The sequence below is a fragment of the Schistocerca americana genome, chromosome 2 (genome assembly GCF_021461395.2).
Source record: "Schistocerca americana isolate TAMUIC-IGC-003095 chromosome 2, iqSchAmer2.1, whole genome shotgun sequence".
In the NCBI taxonomy this organism is placed as follows: Eukaryota; Metazoa; Arthropoda; class Insecta; order Orthoptera; family Acrididae; genus Schistocerca; species Schistocerca americana.
Window position 1 is genome coordinate 1,065,203,366 of NC_060120.1, and position 18,976 is coordinate 1,065,222,341.

General features: G+C 42.7%; 1 protein-coding gene across 1 annotated transcript in view; it reads left to right on the forward strand.

The window, feature by feature from the left end:
- Nucleotides 1-18,976, forward strand: part of LOC124595899 (fatty acyl-CoA reductase 1-like) — a 237,329-nt gene that overhangs the window by 25,584 nt on the left and 192,769 nt on the right. The window contains exon 2 of the mRNA XM_047134807.1: nucleotides 16,029-16,345. Within this exon, the coding sequence (XP_046990763.1) occupies nucleotides 16,052-16,345 (294 nt within the window). The 5' untranslated portion in view covers nucleotides 16,029-16,051. The remainder of the gene's footprint in view (nucleotides 1-16,028; nucleotides 16,346-18,976) is intronic.

Consider the following 18,976-nt stretch of genomic DNA (forward strand, 5'->3'; position numbering starts at 1 on the left):
TGGATTGTAAGGCATATCCAGAACTAGATGTGGACTCCTATCGCATTTTAGCAGTGATGAACAGTTGGCTGAAGTTTAAGAGACTAGTCAGGAAGAATAAGTGCGCAAAGAAGTGGGCTATTGGAGTATTAAGGAATGAGGAAATATGTTCGAAGTTCCCTGAGGCTATAGATACTGCGATAAGGAAAAGCTCAGTAGGCAGTTTAGTTGAAGAGGAATGGACATCTTCAAAACGGCAATCACATAACTCGGAAAGAAAAATATAGGTATACAGAAGGCAACAGCGAAAAAACCACGGATAATAGAAGAAATATTTCAATTGATCGATATAAGAAGGAAGTACAAAAATGTTCAGGGAAATTCAGAAATACATAAATAAAAGTCGCTGAGGAATGAAGTGCAGGGAATTTAAGGTGAAATGGTGCCTGAAAAATGTGGCGAAATAGGAAAAGAAATGACTGTCAGAACGACTGACTCAGCATATAGAAAAGTCATAACAACCTTCGGCGATATTAAAAGCAAGGATGGCAACATTAAGAGTGAAATGGAAATTCCACTGTTAAATACAGCGGAAGGAGCAGACATGCTCACTGAAGGGCTCCATGAGGGGGAGGACTTGTCTGATGTAATAGAAGAAGAGACAGGAGTCAATAGAGATGAGATAGGGTATTGAGAACTAGAATCATAAGTTGAAAGAGCTTTCGAAGACTTAATATCAGATAAGGCAGAAGCGATAGATAACATTCCATTGGAGTTTCTAAAATCGCAACAAAAAGACTATTTACGTGGGTGAGTAGAATGTATGAATCTGGCGATATACCATCTGACTTTCGGAAAAATATCATCCAAAAGGTTGCGAAGATTGCAAGAGCTGATAAGTGCGAGATCTATCGCACAATCAGCTTACACGGGAGTTGCTGACAAGTATAATATACAGACGAATCGTAAAGAAAATTTAAAATGTTTTAGATGACCATCATTTTGGTTTTAGGAAACATAAAGGCACAAAGAAGCATTTCTGTCGTGGCGGCTGATAATGAAAGCAAGACAAAATGAAAACCAAGACACGTTCGTAGGATTTGTCAACCTGGAAAAAGCGTTCTGCAATGTCAAATAGAGCAATATGTTGAAAATTCTAAGGAAAATAGGGGTAAACTATAGGGAGAGATGGGTAATACACCACATCTACGAGAACCGAGAGGGAGTAAGTATGGAAGACTACGAACGAAGAACTCAGATTAAAAAGGGTGTAAGACAGAGATTTAGACTTCAGCCCCTTCTGTTCAATCTCTTCGTCGAAGAAGCAATGATGCAAATTTAAAAAATCGAATTGAAGTCTGAAATCAAAATTCAAAGCGAAAGGATTTATGATGACTTTTCTATCCCCACTGTCAGTGAAAGTGAAGAATAATTACAAGATCTGCTGAACGCAATGAACAGTCCAATGACTACTGGATATGAATTGAGAGGAAATCGAAACAAGAGGAAAGTAATAAGAATTGGCAGAAATAAGATTTGCGAGAAACTTAACAGCAGGATTGCTGGTCACGAAGTAGACGTAACTAAGGAATTCTTCCATCTTTTTTTTTTTTTTTGGTCATCAGTCTACTGACTGGTTTGATGCGGCCCGCCACGAATTCCTTTCCTGTGCTAACCTCTTCATCTCAGAGTAGCACTTGGAACCTACGTCCTCAGTTATTTGCTTGACGTATTCCAGTCTCTGTCTTCCTCTACAGCTTTTGCCCTCTACAGCTCCCTCTAGTACCATAGAAGTCATTCCCTCATGTCTAAGCAGATGTCCTATCATCCTGCCCCTTCTCCTTATCAGTGTTTTCCACATATTCCTTTCCTCTCAGATTCTGCGTAGAACCTCCTCATTCCTTACCTGATCAGTCCACCTAATTTTCAACATTCGTCTATAGCACCACATCTCAAATGCTTCGATTCTCTTCTGTTCCGGTTTTCCCACAGTGCATGTTTCACTACCATACAATGCTGTACTCCAGACGTACATCCTCAGAAATTTCTTCCTCAAATTAAGGTCGGTATTTGATATTAGTAGACTTCTCTTGGCCAGAAATGCCTTTTTTGTCATAGCGAGTCTGCTTTTGATGTCCTCCTTGCTCCGTCCGTCACTGGTTATTTTACTGCCTAGGTAGCAGAATTCCTTAACTTCATTGACTTCGTGACCATCAATCCTGATGTTAAGTTTCTCGCTGTTCTCATTTCTACTACTTCTCATTAGCTTCGTCTTTCTCCAATTTACTCTCAAACCATACTGTGTACTCATTAAACTGTTCATTCCATTCAGCAGATCATTTAATTCTTCTTCACTTTCACTCAGGATAGCAATGTCATCAGCGAATCGTATCATTGATATCCTTTCACCTTGTATTTTAATTCCACTCCTGAACCTTTCTTTTATTTCCATCACTGTTTCCTCGATGTACAGATTGAAGAGTAGGGGCGAAAGGCTACAGCCTTGTCTTACACCCTTCTTAATACGAGCACTTCGTTCTTGATCGTCCACTCTTATTATTCCCTCTTGGTTGTTGTACATATTGTATTTGACCCGTCTCTCCCTATAGCTTACCCCTACTTTTTTCAGAATCTCGAACAGCTTGCACCGATTTATATTGTCGAACGCTTTTTCCAGGTGGACAAATCCTATGAAAGTGTCTTGATTTTTCTTTAGCCTTGCTTCCATTATTAGCCGTAACGTCAGAATTGCCTCTTTCGTCCCTTTACTTTTCCTAAAGCCAAACTGAACGTCACCTAGCGCATTCTCAATTTTCTTTTCCATTCTTCTGTATATTATTCTTGTAAGCAGCTTCGATGCATGAGCTGTTAAGCTGATTGTGCGTTAGTTCTCGCACTTGTCAGCTCTTGCCGTCTTCGGAATTGTGTGGATGATGCTTTTCCGAAAGGAAGATGGTATGTCGCCAGACTCATATATTCTACACACCAACGTGAATAGTCGTTTTGTTGCCACTTCCCCCAATGATTTTTGAAATTCTGATGGATTGTTATCTATCCCTTCTGCCTTATTTGACCGTAAGTCCTCCAAAGCTCTTTTAAATTCCGATTGTAATACTGGATCCCCTATCTCTTCTAAATCGACTCCTGTTTCTTCTTCTATCACATCAGACAAATCTTCACCCTCATAGAGGCTTTCAATGTATTATTTCCACCTATCTGCTCTCTCCTCTGCATTTAACTGTGGACTTCCCGTTGCACTCTTAATGTTACCACCGTTGCTTTTAATGTCACCAAAGGTTGTTTTGACTTTCCTGTATGCTGAGTCTCTCCTTCCGACAATCATATCTTTTTCGATGTCTTCACATTTTTCCTGCAGCCATTTCGTCTTAGCTTCTCTGCACTTCCTATTTATTTCAGCGACTTGTGTTTCTGTATTCCTGATTTTCCCGGAACATGTTTGTACTTATTCCTTTCATCTATCAACTGAAGTATTTCTTCTGTTACCCATGGTTTGTTCGCAGCTACCTTCTTTGCACCTATGTTTTCCTTCCCAACTTCTGTGATGGTCCTTTCTAGAGATGTCCATTCCTCTTCAACTGTACTGCCTACTGCGCTATTCCTTATTGCTGTATCTATAGCGTTAGAGAACTTCAAACGTATCTCGTCATTCCTTAGTACTTCCGTATCCCACTTCTTTGCGTATTGATTCTTCCTGACTAATGTCTTGAACTTCAGCCAACTCTTCATCACTACTATATTGTGATCTGAGTCTATATCTGCTCCTGGGTACGCCTTACAATCTAGTATCTGATTTCGGAATCTCTGTCTGACCATGATGTAATCTAATTGAAATCTTCCCATATCTCCCGGCATTTTCCAAGTATACCTCCTCCTCTTGTGATTCTTGAACAGGGTATTCGCTATTACTAGCTGAAACTTGTTACAGAGCTCAATTAGTCTTTCTCCTCTTTCATTCGTTGACCCAAGCCCATATTCTCCTGTAACCTTTTCTTCTACTCCTTCCCCTACAACTGCATTCCAGTCGCCCATGACTGTTAGATTTTCGTCCCCCTTTACATACTGCATTACCCTTTCAATATCTTCATATATTTTCTCTATCTGTTCATCTTCAGCTTGCGACGTCTGAATGTATATCTGAACTATTGCTGTCGGTGTTGGTCTGCTGGCGATTCTCATTAGAACAACCAGGTCACTGAACTGTTCACAGTAACACACTCTCTGCCCTACCTTCCTATTCATAACGAATCCCACACCTGTTATACCATTTTCTGCTGCTGTTGATATTACCCGATACTCATCTGACCAGAAATCCTTGTCTTCCTTCCATTTCACTTCACTGACCCCTACTATATCTAGATTGAGCCTTTGCATTTCCCTTTTCAGATTTTCTAGTTTCCCTACCACGTTCAAGCATCTGATATTGCACGCCCCGATTCGTAGAACGTTATCCTTTCGTTCATTATTCAATCTTTTTCTCATGGTAACCTCCCCCTTGGCAGTCCCCTCCCGGAGATCCGAATGGGGAACTATTCGGGAATCTTTAGCCAATGGAGAGATCATCAATATACGTCTTCAATTACAGGCCACATGTCCTGTGGATACACGTTACGTGTCTTTAATGCAGTGGTTTCCATTGCCTTCTGCATCCTCATGTCGTTGATCATTGCTGATTCTTCCGCCTTTAGGGGCAATTTCCCACCCCTAGGACAAGAGAGTGCCCTGAACCTCCATCCGCTCCTCCGCCCTCTTTGACAAGGCCGTTGGCAGGATGAAGCTGACTTCTTATGCCGGAAGTCTTCGGCCGCCAATGCTGATTATTTATCAAAATTTAGACAGTGGCGGGGATCAAACTCGGGACCGAAGACGTTTTGATTATAAATCAAAGACGCTACCCCTAGACCACGGGTACATTCGTCCACCTAGGCAGCAAAATAACCCATGACGGACGGAGCAAGGAGAACATCAAAACTAGATTGGCACTGGCAAAAAGGGCATTTCTGCTCAAGAAAAGCCTACAAGCATCAGACATTGGCCTTCATTTGGGGACGAAATTTCTGAGAAAATACGTTAGGAGCACAGCATCGTATGGTAGTGAAACATGGGCTGTTGGAAAACCGAAACAGAAGACAATCGAAGCATCTGAGTTGCGGGTCTGCAGACGACTGTTGAAAATTAGGTGGACTGATAGGGTAGGAAATGGTTCTACGCAGAATCGGAGAGGAAAGGTATATGTGGAAAACACTGACAAGAAGAAGGGACATGATGATAAGATATCAGGGAATAACTTCCGTGGGACAAGTGGGAGATGTTGAGGGGAATAGTTGTGGAAGAAGACAGAGACTGGACTACATCCAGCAAATAACTGAGGACGTAGGTTGCAAGTGCTCCTCCTCGACTTCATCTAAATCTACATCAAAACTCCGGAAATCACACGTAAGTGCCTTGCAGAGAGTTCATAGAACCACCTTCACAATAATTCACTATTATTCCAAACTCTAACAGCGGACGGGAAAACCGAACTGCTATATTTTTCCATGCGAGCTCTGATGTACTTTCTTCTTCTTTGTACAGGCCAACTAAGAACCACGAGATTCAGCTATTTCGTTTGGAGTGGACTTTGACGTTTGCCGAGTAGTTACGCATCCTGTGGCTGTGTTGTTCCTTCCTCTCCTGTGTCCAGGGGGCACCAGTCTTCTTTCTTGGTAGTCTGTCCTGGAACCTCGTTGTCTAAGCTTCTTCCTGAGTACTGTTCGATTCTTCAAGTTTCCCCTGTTATTCCTAGTTCCTGAAGATCTTTCTCCACTTCCATCAACCATGGTGACTTCCTCTTTTTCCAGTAACAGACAAGCTGGTTGGTCACTCTGTCACGGTGCATCCTGTAAACGTGTCCATAAAATGCTAGACATCTTTTCCTAGCCACATCTTTAATTCTTCCACAGTACTTGTAGAGCACTCGCTCTGGTCGCCTTTTATAATTGTCGCCTTTCTTGACTGCCCCAGTGTCTTCCTCTCCTGGATTTCGGGCTTTTAGTAAGCCACTTTCTACTGAGTATTAAACATTCTGAAGCATACAAGTCTTCAGGACGGATGACTGTCTGGTAGTGCTTCAGTTTAGTGTTACGGGAGAGAGATTTTTTATTATAAGCTGGTATGCCGGATCTAGCTCGTTGGCTCGAGTTAATAGTGCTGTTCCTTCAAATAAATTAGGTTCCAGCCATTCTCCCAAGTACTTAAACCCGTTGGTTTTCATGATCTCTCCCTGGTCTAGATGCGATGTACCAGGAGATTCACCTATGTGGGTGATGTACTACGTTTTTTCAAGTGATACGTGAAGCCCAAACTTTGCCGCTTGTTGTCTGAGAACGTTGAGTTGTTTCACTGAAGTTTCTATTGAATCTTATAGAAGCGGTAGGTCATCGGCAAATGCCAGGCAATCAACATTGAGCCCACTGCACTTGCGTCCCAGAGAGATACCATTCGGAATCCCCTCTCGAGCTAACTCCTTCCGCCACTCTCTTATTACCTTTTCGAGGGCACAGTTAAAGAGGATAGGGGCAGACTATCTCCCTGTCTTACTCCCGATTTTAGTTCAAAACTTTCTGAGAGGGTTCCTCTGAACTTAACTTGTGACTTGGTGTTGTTAAAAGTCTGTCGGGTGAAGCTGGTGGTCTTCTCATCTAGCCCTAGTTCTTGCAGAATATTCATTAGAGAAGGTCTATCAACTGAGTCATACGCCTTCTTGAAGTCAACGAAGATGACGACATACTCCTCACCAGACATGTCGTAGCACTGACTTCAGGTTCAGTATCTGTTCAGTACAAGAGCGTCCTCTTCTAAATCCTGCCTGGTATTCCCCTAGCTGTGTGTCCAGTTGAGATTCGGCGCTGTTTACTATGGCCTTGGAGAAAATCTTGTATGTTACAGGTATCAATGAGATTCCTCGATAATTATTGATGTCAGGGATGACTCAAGGCAGAGGTCCAGTCACTAGGTAATGTTTCAGTCTCCCAAATGTTTCTTAGGATTTCCGTCAACTTGCTTACAGTCTTGTCTCCCGCCTGCTTCGATAGTTCGGCCACTATTGACTCTTCTCCTGATGCTTTGTTGCTTCTATTACTTCTTCTTTCGTCCGTGGTTGTGATTTGGATGCTTGGTGCTGTCCTTGTAATCAAACAATGTGTCAGGTGAGTCACAGTTCAGAACATTCTCGAAGTACATAGCCAGAAGATAGCAGTTGTCTGTATCGTTGTAGGCTAGCTTCCCATCTCATCCTCTGAAGTGGACTGTAGTGGCTCAGGTTCCCTTTAAAACTTATGTAGAAATTCCTGCTGTTATTTTCCTTGATGTCGTCATCCAGTTGTGTCAATTGGTCTTTTGTGAACTGCCGTTTTACTTGTCTGATGGTTCTGTCAGTTAACTTTCGTTGTTATGTGAACTTGTCTCTGTTCTCTTGTGTCTTTTGCTAGGTCCGCTTCAGCCACGCCATCTGTCTCAGCATCACTGCTTCCTCACGAATAATTGTCCACCCGGAATGTTTCTTTTGCTTCAGTAATGGTGCAGTCTCTGTGGCAATTTTCACTATGTTCTTCCTCAATTCATCACAATCTCTACTTTCCAGTGATTCCAATTTCTCTGCGAACTGGTTTGCCAGTTGAAAGTTTTTCTATATATAACTTAGTAAGCTTGAGTTACTTGGTTCTCTTAGCGTTCCTAGGCAGAAATCTCATCTTAATTTTGGAGAGGTAGTTGTCAGAGTCCAAATTTGCTCCTCTCAACACTTCTACATTGTGGATCTCTCTATGGGATTTCCATGAGATGGCAATATGATCAATCTGAAATTCTCCCAAGAGGCTGTTGGGTGATGTCGATATCATCTGCTTCTTTGGCTGTCTCTTGAAGGCCATTGACTTCATGACTAAGTTGAAAGCTATGCAAAGTGGCACAAGACGCTCTCCATTTCTGTTGGTCCGTTTGTGAGATGGGTATTCTCCTATGATGTCTCTAAATTTGCGCTCTTCCTCCAACTGCGCTTTGAAATCGCCAACTAGGATGACTGGAATCCTGCTGACAATGTCCTCTAGTTAATCCCAAAACTTGTCAGTACCTTCCGGGTTACACTTATTGTCCTCATCGATGGGTGCGTCAACATTTAGTACAGTGTAGATCTTGTCTGTGCCCCGGAACGTTGGTAGAGACACTCGATTACTGGGGAAGCTGAAGTCAGTTACTGAATCGATCATCTTATGGCTTAAGATGAATCCGGTCCCCAGGTGTGGAACATTCTTCATTTTCTTACGTCCTACCTTTCCTTTAAAAATACGATAGCCCTCTGAATGAAAGGCATGTTCAACTGTAGAGCGCCAAACGCGGAGGTGGATTTGAAACCACCTGCGGTAGCAACTTCTGTGTGTTTGTCTCAATGATTTCCTTTATTTTATTATCATGATCGTTTCTCCTTATGTAGGTCGGTATCAACTAAATATTTTCGCATTCGGAGGAGAAAGTTGGTGATAGAAATTTCGTGAGAACATTTCACCACAACGACAAACGCCTTTGTTTTAATTATGTTCACCCCAAATCTTGTATCACGTGTGTGACACACTCTGCCATATTTCTCGATAATTCAAAGCGTGCTGCTCCTCTTTGAAAGTTCTCGGTATACTCCTTTAAACCTATCTGATAAGAATCCCCATCGCGCAGTATTACTCCAGAAAAAGGACGGAAAAACTTAGCGTCGGCAGTCACTCTGGTAGATCTGTTACATTATCTAAGTGCTCTGCCAATAAATCGCAGTCTTTGGTTTGCCTTCCCCACAACGTTTTCTGTGTGTTCCTTGCAATTTAAGTTGTTCGTAGTTGTAGCTCTTAGGCGTTTAGTTGAATTCAAGGCCTTTATATTTGGCTGATTTATCGTGTACCGATTTTAGCGCATTTCTTTTAGCACTCACATGGATTTACAATTTTCGCACCGTACAGATATCTTTTCTAAATTGTTTTGAAATCTGTTCTGGTTACTTTACTAGACGATAAATGATGATATCATCTGGAAGGAACCTAATACGGCTGCTCAGATAGTCTCCTAAATCGTTTATAGTGATAAGAAACAGCAGAGGACCTGTAACACTACCCTAAGGAACGCCAGAAATCACTTCTGTTTTACTCAACGACTTTCCGTCAGTTATTACGAACTGTGACAGGAAATCACGAATTACTTCACATAACAGTGCACATAAGCACGGAATTTCACTACAAGCCGTTTGTGTGGTGCAGTGACAATAGCCATCTGGAAATCTAGAAATGAGGAGTGAACTTGAAACCCCGTTGTCATTAGCACTCAACACTTCGTGTGAGTAAAGAGCTAGTTGTCTTTCATGAGAACGATGTGTTGACTGTGTGTCAGCAGACCGTTCTCTTCGAGGTAATTTCGTACATGTTCCAATATCGTGCAGCATATCGACGTTAATGTTATGGGCCTGTAATTTAGTAGACTACTCTAACTACCTTTCTTGAATATTGGTGTGACGAGTGCAACTTTCCAATCTTTGGTTACGGATATTTCGTCGAGCGAGCGGTTGTATATGATTGTTACATACGGAGCTATTGAACTAGCATACTCCTAACGGAACCCAATTGATATACAGTTTGTGCCAAAAGATTTGCTTTTATTAAGCGATTTAAGCTGCTTCATTACTGCGAGGATATCAACTTGTTAGCTACTCATGCTTGCAGCTGTTTTTGATTCGAGTTCTGGAATATTTACTTTGTCTTGTTTGGTGAAGGAACTTGGGAAGGGTGTGTTTAGTAACTCTGCTTTAGCAGTGTTATCGATAGTATATCCATTGCTGTCGCGCAGGGGAGGCATTGATTGTGTCTTATCGCTAGCATAATTTACATACGATCAGAATCTCTTTGGATTTTCTGCGAGTTTTCGAGACAAAGTTTCGTTGTGGCAACACTGGAGATTAGCACAGGAGAGGAATTTGTGGCGCGGCTCACCAGACCAGTCAGAAGGCTGATGACTCCACAAATAAGAAAAAAAATGGACAACAAAGCGTCGTTTGAAGTCGGAAAGGAATGTAATTACTCAGAATTTTTCAGGCAGATCATTCCGCAGTTGGGTTCGTGATAGCTGTATTACGTAATGGCAATGCAGTTCTGTTCAGATGGATTGCCAGAGTTGAAGGCAAATTACTGAGATGTCAGTGACTGAGCGGGCGATATAGAAAACAAAGTGCACATAAACACTGCAACTATTTTATTTGATTTTTAGATTTTATACGGCAAAATCATAAGAGCAATTCACAATGCCGTTAGCTTTTCCATGCAGCGAAGAGTGCTCTGCAGATTGTCAATAGGCAGAAAGGGGAGACAATGTCACTATGAAATCTATAAAATGTTCTAAGTAACTATTTACGTAATGATTGAAAAGTGTAAAAATATACCTAAAGGAATATGCCGCAAACAGTTTCCAATGCATTGTTAACAGTACTAAAGTTAACAGTAGGTAGAGATCAGGGGTAATAGACGGAGTAGAGTCTTCTCTACGTCTATTCACACACGTTCAAAAAATGGTTCAAATGGCTCTGAGCACTATGGGACTTAACCTCTGAGGTCATCAGTCCCCTAGAACTTAGAACTACTTAAACCTAACTAACCTAAGGACATCACACACATCCATGCCCGAGGCAGGATTCGAATTTACGACCGTAGCGGTCGCGCGGTTCCAGACTGTAGCGCCTAGAACCACTCGGCCACCCCGGCCGGCCATTCACACACGTCTATATTCGTGAAAGGAACAGCTACTTCGTCTCATTTTATTGTTGTCTTCATCAGTATAATATGATAAGGTAGTAAGCAATTTTTAAACACTGTAAAAAGCTTAAAACAGTTTTAAATCTCAGCATTTGTGAAGAGAAGTAGGGAGACTGGTGAGATGGCGGGGATCTCCCAGAGCATCATCATTATGCGGGTATGTAAAACAAGGAAATTACTGGACGAGAAAAATAGTTAAGTGCAATAAATCAGTCTAGAAAATGAGTAAAAATAGTTTTATTATGTTTGTTAGCAGACATGAACTTGAAGCGTATTTGAGTTAATGCACAATAAAATGGCACACATACCTCGCACTACTTATACCATTCATCATTTACAGTCAGTCGGATGAATGACCTTCAGTTCTGGAGGCAGGGTTATGTATTGGGAAATAATGAGAGTTAAGATCCAAAATGTGACTATGGATGTAGGGATAAATCGTATGCGTAATAATTTGGAGACCACAGTCTAGTCTGAATCACTTTAGACAATCGTGCTATTATCGAGCATAGTAAACAAATTACTTGACGAAAATGTCGGGTACGCATTTACGAACTCTGCGTAACGGTCGTTCGCCGTCCTCATAATCTACGGCTGACCATTACACATACAGTTAAGACTTCGTTACGAGCAAGGAGCCACATACATTGTCAGACAAAGGAAAAGCTAGTCAATTTAACTACAAACAGCTTTGTGTATTCAAATGCAAACTAATTTTGGAGTTGCTACTGTAGGAGAAATAATTGATCCTTGACGATTTATACCACCTTTGTTATATATGAAAATGTAATCAGTAGTGTTATTTTCCTGAAAACTAAGATTTCAGTATCTGCCCTTTATAAGCAAGTTACCAGAAGTATTTCTTAGAGAGAGGTCGCAGAAATGGTAACATACTTCCTGCTATTACAGCAACCTCATTGCGTACCCCACATTGTAAATTGATGTAAAAGTAGATTTAGATGTCACTTTGTGTCCTTAACCATTTTCTGACTTATTAATAAAAAACCGCTGTAGTTGCTGTTGACAAGATTACTGCGTCCAGTACCGACATTGGCGTTTATGGTGGTTATTTTGAAATGGTTGTTATAAATGTCATATGTATGATAGACTTGTTATGTTACAATATGTTGACCGGGGACCTAGAAACGAGGGAGAGGCTCCATCCCCGCCGCAGCGGCAGTGGTCCACAACCCCACGACGACTACCGCAGTCCACTTCACCTCTCCGCCACCCCACACGGAACCCAGGGTTATTGTGCGGTTCGGCCCCCGGTGCAAACCCCCCCCCCCCCTCCCCCGAGGGAACGTCTCACACAAGACGAGTGTAACCCCTATGTTTGCGTGGTAGAGTAATGGTGGTGTACGCGTACGTGGAGAACTTGTTTGCGCAGCAATCGCCGTCATAGTGTAACTGAGGCGGAATAAGAGGAACCAGCCCGCATTCGCCGAGGCAGGTGGAAAACCGGCTAAAAACCATCCTCAGACTGGCCGGCTCACCAGACCTTGACACAAGTCGGCCGGACGGATTCGTGCCGGGGACCAGGCGCTCCTTCCCGCTCCGGAAAGCTGTGCGTTAGACCGGATATGTATAACAAAAGTACAGGTACAATGTATAGCTTACAGTATACTGTAGAGAAGCAAAGTGGAAATGGTAAAAAGTACATGACAGGTTGATTTAAAATGCTACGTGCCCAATGATATCGTGAGAAATAATCGCTTGTCAGGGTTGCATAAATTGTGTAATTCATTGCAACATAAATATTCTTTGAGCTTAAGAAGATTTGCATCTTGACATAATGGTAAATTCCAAAATGATGTTTTACGAATAAGAAGTTAAAACAGTTGTTTTAGATTTAATGAAAGTATGAAACAGCTGCACTTGATGGAGCATCCAAGTAAAGTGTAGAATTATGTCCTCTAGCGTGAAAAGGCTGAACGACAGGGAACTGCGGGGGTCGTTAGTGTAGCTTGGAAGCTTCGTGGACTGCTTAAGAAGCATGTTTATAAATATTTAGTTACAGCTACTAACTTTCGGAGTAACTTTAAAGGGATTATCAACAACAAGACGGCAGATGTCCGATATACTCATACTATTGAGTATGCATTTTCGTTTAGTGTCTTTTCTTCGATTTTTTCAGACGGTTGTACTTTTGTAATTCTTCGCACATGTCCATTGAGTATCCCTTCTTCATTCTGTGAAGAGTTACGAGATTGTTTTCGATACCGTGTACCATGTGACTCTTCTGCATAGTGTGAATTTCGAAAGTGGATTTATTTCCTGTTTTTTCCTCCTATTTAATTCTGCGTGTTCCTTGAGTCGTATTTTAAAATTCTCTCTCGTTTGTCCAATGTAATTCTTGCATTACGTTGATGTCGTGTAGTAGGAGGTGTAAATGTGAACTATTTTACGATTTTAGTAAATCTAAAATATTACTTTTACTCTTTTGTAATTTGGAAGTTACGAATGCGCCAAGACATAAATTCTTTTGAACCCTAAGAATGATTTTGAAATATGCTTGCTTCTAACGATTTCATCGGGCATGTAAAATTTTAAATAAATCTGACTAGTACTTTTATCATTTGGATGTTGCTTCTGTACAGCACAATGTAAGTTATATACTGTGCCGGTACTTTAATTACACACATGCCTTATTTTTCATCCTCTATTATGTACACTTTTTAAACAGGATCAACATTAAAAAACCGGCCGATTGCAGGGACGGATTCCTCGCTGTGAATGCAGGAAAAATGTTCCATGAACTGCGATCCAGAAATGCATCATTGCCACGATAGATGGCGCTGACGAGTGAAAGTTCCTCTGACCACGTGCTGTGTGCTCCTTGTTTGTTCCAATCTGTGTGATTAACACAGCGTACTATAAGCAGCAGAATGGTCCTGTGTTCATGTCGAGAAAAAGCCGAGATGGTGTTTGTGTATGGCCAAGCAGGTGGAAACCGTCGAGAGACAGCATGACTGTACCTAAACAAGTACCCTCACAGACAGCAACCACATCACGCAACATTTCTAGACCTTTTTGGGTGCTTGTGTGATCGTGAATCCTTCTAGACAGACAAACGTGCAGGGAGGCGGCGGACTGTGTGCGCATCAGAATTGGACAGCCGGATCCTATAGGACGCTGAGACGAACACTGGAACAAGCTGCAGGCATGTGGCCCACCAACATGGTGTGAGCCGAAGTACGATTTTATGTACCCCTACCACCTGCAACGAGGATTATCAGCAGCGGTTTCACTCTACTAGCTTGATTTTGTCGATGATTTTTACACCAAACCGTGAAAATTGTGGGATTTCAGTCGTCAGTCGCCTTTACCGACAAAGCATTCTTTACCAGAACACGCAAACATCAGTCTGCATGATCGTCATCTGTAGTGAGGCGTCTAAACAGCATCAGTTCAGCATCAGTGTGTGGGCAGGGATTCATAGCGACCATATACTTGGATCGATTGTCATTCCACAGTTTCTCGTCAGAGGAACGTACCTGAACTTCCTGCGGAATACTATGCCCGAGCTGTTTGAGGATGTCCCTTTGGCTATACGACAGGTTATGTGGTTTCTGAATGACGGAGCGCCACCCCACTTCCGCATTACATTGCGCCGACACCTAAACAACTTCCTCCTCGGTCGTTGCATAGGACGTGGAGGCCTTGTAGCATGTCCTGCTAGATCACTGGACTTAAACCCCTTGGATTCTTTACCTTTGGGGGCACCTGAAAAGCGTTGCGTATACTGAACCAGTTACTGGTATGTGGACCCTGCTACACCTGGTACACAGTACCTATGACGCTATTCGGACAGAAAGCGAAAGAATGCGGCAATCCATGGTGCGACGTGTGAATGCATGCGTTGCGTCCCTTGGAGGCCACAACGAACATCTGTTGTGACGTGGACGCGCTACAGCTCTATACTGTGTCCCGGAATGATTTGTTATCGATGCACGCACACCGTCCATTTCCGGGTACATGTTGATACGACCAATCTTCCTCCGTTTGCAGTCAGGAAACCGTCCCTGCAGTTTGTCGGTTTTATTAATTATCATTCTGAATATCTGAAATATTTATAGCAGTTATCAGAAACACCTGAAACGGACAAATACGAAGGCGGAACCAGTAGCTGACTCAAGAAAATCCTTAAGAGTAAATGGAGCGATTTTTTATAAAGGGGGGTAGGACGTCAAACGGGCTGACTTGGAGCAGGAGAGGCACCACAGGACATTTTATTTTCTACTGTCTATAATTTTACAAATAAATTCATAAAACTTTGTCAGCATGACCAGGAAGGATTCAAGATGCAAACTCATAGCAGTGGAAGTGCGAAATCATAACAAAATATTTTTTTTTACATGTGAAATCTCATCATTTTTTCGCTTACTATTGGCTGCATATGTTGCTATAGGTACACTTTTCTTCATAAGTAAGAGAGACTCTTCGATAAATTTTGCACAGCATACAAACCATACTTACAGGTGTCTGAAACTATAGAATCTTTTCAATTTATAAAAAAAAATGAATGAGCTGTTACGTTTTAAACTTCATGTTTAGTAAAAAATCAAATTTTGTAGTTAATTATCTCAATTTTTACCACAGTTTTTAATAGATTTGGAAAATTCTAGAGTTTCATAAACCTGTAAATATGGTTTGCATGCTGTGCAAAATTCATCAAAGAATCCCTTACTTGTGAAGAAAAATGTGCCTATGGCAACAAATGCAGCCAACAGTAAGTGAAAAAATGATGAAATTTCATTTCTAAAAAAAAATTATTTTGTTATGTTTTTGCACTTCCACTGCTATGAGTGTGAATCCTGAATCCTTACTGGTCATGCTGACAAAGTTTTATGAATTTATTTGTAAAAGTATAGACAGTAGAAAATAAAATGTCCTGAGGTGCCTCTCCTGCTCCAAGTCGGCCCTTTTGACGTCCTACCCGCCTTAAGTAAAGAAATCACAGCACCACACATAACTAGTAACTACTTATAAACATAAGCTTCCGCAACCATTGTCACAGTCAATAATTTTTTTTTAGGTTTGCTACCGCATTGTCAGTATGTAAAACTACCGATGTTCTGGTCACAGTTGCAAGTGACCTTCTTTAGGGTGCAATAAGGACCGAAACTTCCGTTGTTTTTCATATTGATAATGCGATGAAAAGCACAGCAAAATTTAATTGATAGTAGCTAGTCGTTCTGTTTGTGGTTTATCCAGCTGAAGAACAGTGGAGTGGCAGAATGCCGTGCTGCGAGATCCACCCCCGCGTGATGACGCCAGAGGACGAGGAGAGGGAGCTGGAGGCGTTCCCCGTGGAGTGGCTGCCGCCAGGTGAGATGCAGAGGAGCAGCGAGGTGGCGGCCTTCTACAGCGGGGCCTCCGTCCTCCTCACGGGCGCCACTGGCTTCATCGGCACCCTCGTGCTCGAGAAGCTGCTGCGCTCCTGCCCCGGCGTGTCCGCAGTCTACGTGCTCGTCAGGGACAAGAGGGGCGTGCCGCTGCGGGAGCGACTACGTTCTCACCTGGAGAAACAGGTACCAGCGAGCTCGTTCAAATGGCTCTGAGCACTATGGGACTTAACATCTGAGGGAATCAGTCCCCTAGACTTAGAACTACTTAATCCTAACTTAACGCCATCACACACATCCATGCCCGAGGCAGGATTCGAACCTGCGACCGTAGCAGCCGCGTGGTTCCGGACTGAAGTGCCTAGAACAGTTCCACCACAGCGGCAGGCATAACACCGAGCCTAAGGGCTATAACGTGGTGTATTGCACCACAAAACTGCTCCTCTCAATACTCTCAATAACAAAATAAATTGCCAGTCGATAGTATCCAAATACACTACTGGCCATTAAAATTGCTACACCACTAAGATAACGTGCTACAGACGCGAGATTTAACCGACAAGAAGAAGATGCTGTGAAATGAAAATGATTAGCTTTTCAGAGCATTCACACAAGGTTGGCGCCGGTGACGACACCTACAACGTGCTGACATGAGGAAAGTTTCCAACCGATTTCTCGTACACAAACAGCAGTTGACAGTCGTTGCCTAGTGAAAGGTTGTTGTGATGCCTCGTGTAAGGAGGAGAAATGCGTACCATCACGTTTCCGACTTTGATAAAGGTCGGATTGCAGCATATCGGGATTGCAGTTTACCGTACTGCGACATTACTGTTCGCATTTGTCGAGATCCAATGACTGTTAGCAGAATATGGAATCAGTGGGTTCAGGAGGGTAATACGGAACGCCATGCTGGATTCCAACGGCCTCCTAACACTAGCAGTCGAGATGACAGGCATCTTATCCGCATGGCTGTAACGGATCGTGCAGCCACGTCTCCATCCTTGAATCAACAGATGGGGACGTTTGCAAGATAACAATCATCTGTACGACCAGTTCGACGACGTTTGCAGCAGCAGGGACTATCAGCTCCGAGACCATGGCTGGGGTTACCCTTGACACTGTATCACAGACAGGACCGCCGGCGATGGTGTACTCAACGACGAACCTGGGTGCACGAATGGCAAAACGTCATTTTGTCGGATGAATTCAGGTTCTGTTTACAGCATCATGATGGTCGCATCCGTGTTTGGCGACATGGCGGTGAACGCACATTGGAAGCATATTATTCGTCATCGCCATACTGGCGTATGACACGGTGTGATGGTATGGGTGCCATTGGTTATACGACTCGGTAACCTCTTGTTCGCATTGACGGCACTTTGAGCAGTGGACCTTACAATATAGATGTGTTACGACCCGTGGCCCCACCCTTCATTCGATCCCTGCGAAACCCTACATTTCAGCAGGATAATGCACGACCGCATGTTGTAGGTCCTTTTGCGGGCCTGTCTGGATACGGAAAATGTTCGACTGCTGCCCTGGCCAGCACATTCTCCAGATCTCTCACCAATTGAAAACGTCTGGCCAATAGTGGCCGCACAACTGGCTCGTCACAATACGCCAGTCACTACTCTTGATGAACTGTGGTATCGTGTTGAACCTGCATGGGCAGCTGTACCTGTACACGCCATCCACGTTCTGTTTGATTCAATGCCCAGGCGTATCAAGGCCGTTATTACGGCCAGAGGTGGTTGTTCTGGGTACTGATTTCTCAGGATCTATGCACCCAAACTGCGTGGAAATGTAATCAGATGTCAGTTCTAGTATAATATATTTGTCCAATGAATACCCGTTTATCATCTGCATTTCTTCTTGCTGTAGCAATTTTAATGGCCAGTAGTGTAGAATGTCATCTCGTGTATGTGTTGACAAATACTAATGATTTACAAAATTAATCAAAAGGAAGCCTTAAAATTGGGTACATCTGTAACCACTCATTGCTGGGACAATACGTTACGTGACGGAGTAACGTCAAGGCCGCGATCAGGCAGGACTGACACCCCTCAGTCACGGGTTGTTTGGTTGGAGATGCACTCCACTGTGCGCAAAGGCGCTAATTTTTGTCATTAACAATGAAGCATTTACTGTTCCACGTTCCACTGTGTCTCCATTAACGTCAGTGAGCAATGGCAGCGCCCAGCGACGGTGCACACCGGGCCATCTCGACCACTGCAGCGGTACAGGCACGTGCTCAATACTGTTGACTTTAGTTATCCTTCTTTGCTCCAAATCAGGCCGAACCCATTCTTCCACTTAATATGCTCTTGACATCACTCCTCTAAGCTCAGTAAACAGGTTATTTTACTATTATTTTCGTTTTCTTAGTCATTACGTATACACTAGCGTTACTTTTTCCCTTAACGTAGCCCACACGTACTCAAATTCATTGTCTCGTTTCCACCTCACATAGTTAGGAACATATTATTTTTATACTTCGATAACTATTTTTTATTCGCTACTGGTAATCCAGCTAACAGGTACCTGATGACGTGTTGATCCTGAACGACATACAGGTTTTCGTCCAATGAAGATGGAGATTACACAAATCGCCATTAGAACCACTACAGTTCTGAAAATTGTGACACTTGCGATAATCGTGACGCTGACTATTATGGCAGTGTTACACATGCTGGAGCATCAGTTCTGCTGACATTCGACCCTCCTGTGATGCTACTACATCTTCAAATAAACGTAGGAAATTCGGGCACAAGGTATCACCGAGCAAGGTTAAATTCTGGCCAGACAATATATACGATG